Below are 7,047 nucleotides of genomic sequence, written 5' to 3'. Positions count from 1 at the left end.
TGGGAGTGGAGCTACATCTGGTGTGAGAATGACTTTGCGCCGATTCAGTTCAGTGGAATCCAGAGAAAACTGGTTTTGAAGATTTAGAAAGCCGATCAAGCATCCATCATCGCCGAATTCGCTGACAACTTATGTCTAGGTAAATTTTATTTATTTATTTTATTTTATTTTATTTTTGGTTTTTTCGAGACAGGGTTTCTCTGTGGCTTTGGAGCCTGTCCTGGAACTAGCTCTTGTAGACCAGGCTGGTCTCGAACTCACAGAAATTCACCTGCCTCTGCCTCCCAAGTGCTGGGATTAAAGTCGTGCACCACCACTGCCCGGCTTTCTAGGTAAATTTTAAAGCCAAAGGAAAAATACAGAAAAACGAACGAATACAAGGAGGGTATTTAATTTTTGAATATACTTTATTTTTTAGCACAGTTTTAGGTTCACAACAATTTGAACAGAAGGTACGTGGTTGCTGTTTGAACATTCCGTGCCTTGTTTTCTAGTGTCCGTATTAGTCAGCTTGCTTTTCTTCCCTGTGCTCTCGATCACAAACCCCCTCGAATATTGGCTTGTTTTCCCATCCATTCTCTAGTACCTTAAGATGGGTAAAGCACAAAAAAGAGAGCTGAATCCAATGATGATTTTTTATTTTGTTTTTCCTCAAGAATTCTTTGTAACTTAGAACTCAGATTTCAGGGGTTCAGGATTTAGCTAGTAGTTTGTTCATGACTTCTGGCCTCTAGCAGCATCAGGAAAAAACTCACAAAAAGGACCCCACCACCACCCCAAAGGGGGCAGGGACTAAAGCTTTTCAGAGGTGTAAAAAAGGAAGTATGTGCATTCATGCAAAAAATTCTGACCTGCTCTTAGGTGATGCTTTCGTTTGTTTTGGCCAAGGATGGCAGATAAAATGTGTAATTTCTAGAACAAAATGTTCTTTGATGGCAAACAAAGTTATTACCATGAGGAAGTTAATGGTTCGAAGCAGGTAATTTACAAATATTAGGTTCAAAGCTGTGTGTAATGGTACATGCTTATAAACAGAGCACTCCAGAGGCTGAGGCAGAAGAATCAGAAGTGTGTGGCCAACTCAGGATACACTGAGAGGCCCTGTCTCAAATAGATAAAAACAAATACAAAATTAGATGCAATAATAATTTTCCTTCAAGTAACATTTTAATTATTTTACTTGCTAAAATGGTTTCCTTTTCAGATATTTGCCCCAAGAAAGTCATGAACATAACCTCAGCAGTGAGACTGTGTGGTTATGACCTGTAAGGCAAGGATGTGATACAAAGCTTTTGGGGGGAGGCAGGTGTGCATGTGTGTGTGTGTGTAAGACAACTATGTTCTATTTAACAGCACACCCCAGACAAACAGCAGTCATTCAGAAACTCTCCAATGGACTTATGAATAACAAGTTATTTAAACTAAAGCAACAAAAGATTTGTCTCCTGTATCCTTTCTCTTCCTGGCTTGGCTCCTGATGTGAGCCTCTGCCCTATGCCATGCACTTCAAGGTTCTCACCCTGCAACAGGCTGAAACCTGACTCATCTGTGTTGACGAAAATTGCTCCCGTGTGTCTGTGAGAGTTACATATCTGAGCTTTAAAAGAGTGTCAAAGCCAGTTGGTCACCCAGGTAGACTGAACAACTGTGCTGACTCATGCTCACCTGGCCCCAGGTAATGACATAGCATTTAGCAGGTTAATACAAGGCGTGCAAAGCACACACTGTTTCACGTGTCCTTGTCACGTGCTTACTAGGAATTTAGAGATATTTTGGTTAATGTTTTTGCTGTGGCGTTTTTCATGGCAGTTGTGTGGTGGTGGTGATTTGGCAAGCCTTGAGACTAGAGGCTGCCATCTGCTTATTCCAACAAGTGATATAAATATGAACGGCGCGTTCATAGGGAAAACCTGGGTACCAACAGCATTTTCTCTCCAGTCTCTTGATCTGTATTAGGTTGTACTTATGCGTATGGCTGTGTGTGAGTGTGTATGTGCGTGTGTAGGTGCTTGAGGGATCTAGAAGGGATCATTGCTCCCCTTAGAACTAGTTACAAATGTGTATTGGCCAGCCAGTGGTGAGAGTCAAACTACCCGTGGTCATCAGGATAGAGCAGCAAGGGCTCTTACCAGCCATGACTCCAGCTTTAGGTTGTCTATTTTAGAGAGTGACAGATACAAATTTATACAGATTACTAGGTAGGTTTGTTCAGAATGACTTGCCAACAAGTTTCAGGAGCTAACATCGAGTTTCCCCTGTGTAGACGGAGGTAGGTTCCTCCATTCTCATAGTGACCCAGTGAAACTGAACAATTGCGGTTCAGCTGAACAGGATCTCCCAGAGAGGTAAATGCTAGGGACCAGGTTTTGATGTGGGATTCCCCTCTGTATGCTGTGAATACCATTGGTTAGTAAAGAAACTGTTTGGGGTCTGTGATAGGGTAGAACAGAGCTAGGCGGAGAAAACTAAACTGAATGCTGGGAGAAAGGAAGTGGAATCAGAAGAAGCCATGTAGCCCCCACCGGAGACAGACTCCAGGTGGAACTTTACCCGGTAAGCCACAGCCACTTGGCAATACACAGATTAATAGAAATGGGTTAGTTTAGGATATGAGTTAGCCAGAAATACACTTAAGCTATTGGCCAAACAGTATTGCAAATAATATGGTTTCTGTGTGATTATTTCGGGAGTGTGGGTGACCGGGAACGAACAAGCAGCCTCCTGCTACGGGGTTCGAACTTAAGACCAGCCCGTTAAGCTGTGCTGAAGTATAGCTGTATCTTGCTTTAAAATATTGCCTGATTTTGTTTTTCTTCTTTCTAGTCCTAAACAGAAATGTTTTGACCTATAAAAATTATTTATTGACATGAATACTGATTTATTTATTTATTTAGTTAGTTTTTCGGTACAGGATTTCTCTGTGTAGCTTTGGTGCCTGTCCTGGAACTCTTTAGACCACACAGATCGGCTTGCCTCTGCCTCCTGAGGGCTGGGATTAAAGGCGTGTGCCACCATCGCCTGGCTCGATTTATTTATTTTTATGAAAACCACAAGTTATACCGATCTGCAGCTGGTAGAATACTGGTACTCTTTGTTTTGAGGGGAAGACGGTTTCTTTACATCCCGAAGCAAACTCACCAGAAGTTATGCTTAGCAAGCCTGACCACATAGAGCCCCTCCCAGCACTTATTTACAGTAACCCAGGTCGAAACTTGTGGCCAAGATAAGCGCTACAAAAAAAAAAAAAAAAACCTCTCACGTAGAAGTAAAACACCTTATCTTTGCACACACTTGCGACGCCTTGAGAGAACTTGGGTAGGTGTGGCTTTCTGAAGCCAATCATTTGATTCTAGGGGCAAATCAGGACCTGTGTTTACGAGAAAAATGTAGGCACCCGGGGGATGACCCAATTGGTCGCTGAAGTGCATGGGACAGTCAGTTTGGGATGCTGTTGGCTCGCTTGACTCTGGGTGTGTGGACAGGGTGAAGGTGAGCATCCAGTCTTCACAGCATAGCAGCGAGCAGGCACTAAAAGTTTGTCCGCTCAGTTGGAGTTAAAAGCATCATCCCCCGCAGGTGAACTAAAGACACAACCTTCGGGCGCGCCACCCGAGCCCAAGCCCGGCCCTTAGACCGCCAGGCCCCGCCTCCCGATGCCTTAGGCCCCGCCCCAGCCCAGGCGATCCCAGCCATTGGCTGCCCCAGTTCCGTGTACCCTCCTCTCCCCGCCCCCGGCAGGCCCGGACCGTACCATCAGTGAGCCGGGGGAGTATGTCTTCTCCCGTCCAAACGGCTTTCAATCCGAGCCGTCCTCGGCCGTCACTATGTAAACCTGATGAAATATGATATTTAATAGACACACTCCGTGAGAGGTCAGACATCTCAGCTCGAACTGCCCAGGATCCCCGAGCCGCGGCGCCGTCGTCCCCCCTCCAGTCCCCTCAAGAATGGTCTCGCCCAGAGAGTGTACCTCGGGACCCTTTAAATACCGCGTGGGGCTGAGGGAGAGGGCTCCAGAGTTGACGGCTGGTGAGTCTCCCCGTGTGTGTGTGTGGAGGGGACACGAGCCCCGCGACCCCGGCCCCGCCTTCCTCGACTGTCTGCGCGGGATCCGGGGGTGCGTACCCATCCCAGGGGAGGGGCCATGGGATCTGCGGGGACCGCTTCTCCTCAGGGCAGTGGGAGGGCTCCGAAGTCCGGGCATTTGCTCCCCCCGACTCGGGATCTGAAGTGGGGGCGCAGTGGCGGCGGTGTCCAGGCTGCTCTGGGTCCGCTGGGCCGTGATGACAACCCTTTGGGTGCGTGCCAGCGACTGCGCTGGGGCCGCGAGACGCTCCGGGCACTCAGTGATGCCGTCCCCGCTGCCCCCGATCCCGGAGAGTGGGGCCGAGCCGCGGTGGAGCCCAGCCGGACCGGACCTCGGCCTGTGTTTGGGGCTTGTTGCCGGGTTTCTCGGTCGCTGGGCTCTGCCCTGACAGTCCCCTCCCCCAAGCGTTTGTTTTGACAGGAAACGTGGTGCTGCTGGAGGGAGGGGCGAGCGGGGAACGTGGGCGAGCGGGCGGGACTCCGGAGACTTCCGTTGGACTTGACCGGCCAGGAGGCCAGCTCTGGTCACATCTGGGTCAGACCCTTGCTGTCTCGAGGGTGGCTTTGTGCTCTGGGTGGCACCACAAAACATTGCAGCGAGATGTGTTGGCACGTGGCTGACACAGTTCCGTGTTTACGTTAGTAAGGGAAGCAAAGCGTCCACTGAGCGAGCGATTTCGCAATGACAACGATGTTTTCTTTTAAAATGTGCGTGTTAGACTGGGAATGTAGTTTTCTGGTAGAGCATTTTCCTGGCATGTACAGGATTGTGGGTTCTGTATCCCCCCTAACCACAAGAAGCCCAAATCATGTGTTTTAGTGCAAAAAGCTAGTCAACAAAGCAGTGTTTGTTAAACTACCAGATACGCAGAGGAGTGGAAACACTTCAGAGTGGTTTCCATGTGACCGAAGTGAAATATTACTCTTTCATCGTTGTTTTGGTACGGTAACGTGAGGAAATCAGGCAACTTGTCCCTAGTGAGCGCTCAGCACTCAGGGTGTCCTTCTCTACCTGCCTGTTACTGATGAGGTTCTTATGCTAGTTCCGGACTCCACCTCCAAACGGTGACCCTGTCCCCAGAGAGGCTCAAGACCACTCCCACAGGCTATTTAAACTATCCCCCAGAGAACAAACACACGATTTTCTGGTCTTCCTTCCCCGTCTCCTCTCAGAGCCGGAGCCTTAGTATCTATTATCTTGGGCCTTTTCTAATTTGGTTTGATTTCGTATGATTTGGATTATTGCATAGGTGGAGAGGCTTATTGGGCCGGAAAAACTTTTCACCTAGGCTAGGAGGCTCCCTGTCCACTTGCCTTTTCTTCCTGTCTCCATGGTTTCCATATATTGCCCCACTTGAAGTGGCCCAGGACTGAAGACCCAGCCATCTGTACCTACAGCTAAGATGAGGGCCCCTGGAGTGTGAAGGACCAGTCAGCAATGGGAGGAGAGCGTATTACAGGATGAAAAGTGCCCAGAAATCTTCCCCGTTGCTGTAACGTTGCACATTGGCACTGCCTTTTAGACAGTGGCTGCCTGGCTTGTTGACTTTTGTCTAGCTCTCTGTTGGCTCTGATTTGATGGGGAGTAGTATTGGTGCAGGGACTTTCCCTCAGTCCTATGGCTTTTGTTTTGCTCCGGGCTGATGCTATAAGGCAGCATTTGGTAGAAGATGCAAATTTGCTAACATCTGCAATGTTTTTTCCATCAGAGCTCAATCTTGCACTTGTTCCCTCCAACATCCCCCCCACACACACCCTTTGGGTGACTTGTGCCTCATTTTGATATGGTCTTGAAGGAGGGTACCCACTAAATGTCTCTTGACATCGCTTTTTTCTACAACCTAGCCTTAATTGCATGGGTTTCATTCTTCAGGGCCCTTCCCTGAAGTAAATGTTGGATAAACCGAACAATTTATTTCAAGATGTTTTTGACTTGGCTCACTGTAGGCAGTTAGCCCTTTGGGTGATACCTGGCATTTAGCAAGGGATTTTGCAGTGCATAAAGAATGGCGCTCTAATCAAGGGGTTTTATCACTGTAGTGGGGGTTTGATCACTATAGTGGGGTTTTATCACTGTAGTGGGGTGGTTGAGTGATATCTTGCAGTGATGTCCTTCATGGTACCGTGCTTGAACAGCCACCCCAGGGTAAGGTCATCTTGCTTCCACAAGTGCAAGCGTCCGTGTGATGATAGACAGATCAATTTGGCAGGCAGGGAGTGGAAAGAATGAGCAGTACCCTGATTTCCTCCAGCCGCCCTGGAGAAGTAGGCTCCGGGGTTCCAGCCTGCTGCTGGCTGAGCCGAGCCTCTGCATTGGCGTAAACCTCTGCGCTGTCTCTCCGACCCATAAGTTCACATTTTAAACAAGAATAACACCTGCCCAACACAGTTATGATGCAGATTTGAGGAAACCAATTAGAGTATTATTGAGATCATGATAAGCTTCCATAACTGTTGGTCCTATTTGTTACGTTTTAGTATTGGTGAGTGTCCTAAGAGTGCAGTTGTACATTGTACATGTTCTTAAAGCTCCTAGGACTTTGCTAGCCTTCGAACTGTGTTGAGATAGGCGCTGGAGACTGGAGAAGGGACTACTTCCCTTCCCACATGCATTTTAAAAGTCATTTGGAAGACAGAAATGCAGACTGCTAAACAACAGTGTTAAGTGACTGCTTAATGAGCAATGTGATCTAGGCAGGACAGATTGAGAACTCTAGTTGTTTTATGAATAGACACAGGGCCAAGTTTGTTCATGTATGCCTGAAGGCCAGAAGAGGGCGCCAGATCTCATTACATATGCTTGTGAGCCAACTTGCGGTTGCTGAGAATTGAACTCAGGTCCTCTGGAAGAGCAGCCAGTGCTCTTAACCTCTGAGCCCCATTAGACAGCTTTCTAACTGTTCTAATCTCTTTAGCAAAATGCCCTTGGCCACTTTGTTTTTGTTCTGGAGATGTCTTTTC

General features: G+C 47.7%; 2 protein-coding genes across 3 annotated transcripts in view; one reads left to right on the top strand and one right to left on the bottom strand.

Moving 5' to 3' along the window:
* Window positions 1–461: 461 nt before the first annotated feature.
* Window positions 462–4,883, bottom strand: LOC130866489 (uncharacterized). Its single transcript, XM_057757974.1, has 3 exons — window positions 4,126–4,883; window positions 3,752–3,832; window positions 462–586 (listed from the first exon to the last, which is right to left on the bottom strand). Exons 1-3 carry the CDS (start codon window positions 4,676–4,678, stop codon window positions 537–539), a joined length of 684 nt encoding a protein of 227 aa, XP_057613957.1. The 5' UTR covers window positions 4,679–4,883; the 3' UTR covers window positions 462–536.
* Tcp11l2 (t-complex 11 like 2) overlaps window positions 3,980–7,047 on the top strand; it is a 27,878-nt gene continuing 24,810 nt past the window's right edge. The window contains exon 1 of one of the 2 annotated variants that reach the window (XM_057757973.1): window positions 3,980–4,029. The gene's annotated coding sequence lies outside the window, so the exon portion shown is untranslated. Of the gene's footprint in view, window positions 4,118–7,047 lie in introns of both variants that reach the window. The other variant, XM_057757972.1, reaches the window with a different exon arrangement.

Source organism: Chionomys nivalis, chromosome 25, assembly GCF_950005125.1.
Source record: "Chionomys nivalis chromosome 25, mChiNiv1.1, whole genome shotgun sequence".
In the NCBI taxonomy this organism is placed as follows: domain Eukaryota; kingdom Metazoa; phylum Chordata; class Mammalia; order Rodentia; family Cricetidae; genus Chionomys; species Chionomys nivalis.
Note: the sequence above shows the minus strand (reverse complement) of the source record. Positions and strands in the feature narration are given on the sequence as shown.

Bases quoted from the DNA above. Each gene is read 5' to 3' on its own strand.
- LOC130866489 (XM_057757974.1), bottom strand. From the start codon at position 4,678: ATGTTTTGTGGTGCCACCCAGAGCACAAAGCCACCCTCGAGACAGCAA. The intron at 3,833-4,125 runs GTACGCACCCCC...ATATTTCATCAG, and splicing joins TGGCCCCTCCCCTGGGATGG to GTTTACATAGTGACGGCCGA. The intron at 587-3,751 runs GTACGGTCCGGG...ACCCATCTTAAG, and splicing joins ACTCCCCCGGCTCACTGATG to GTACTAGAGAATGGATGGGA.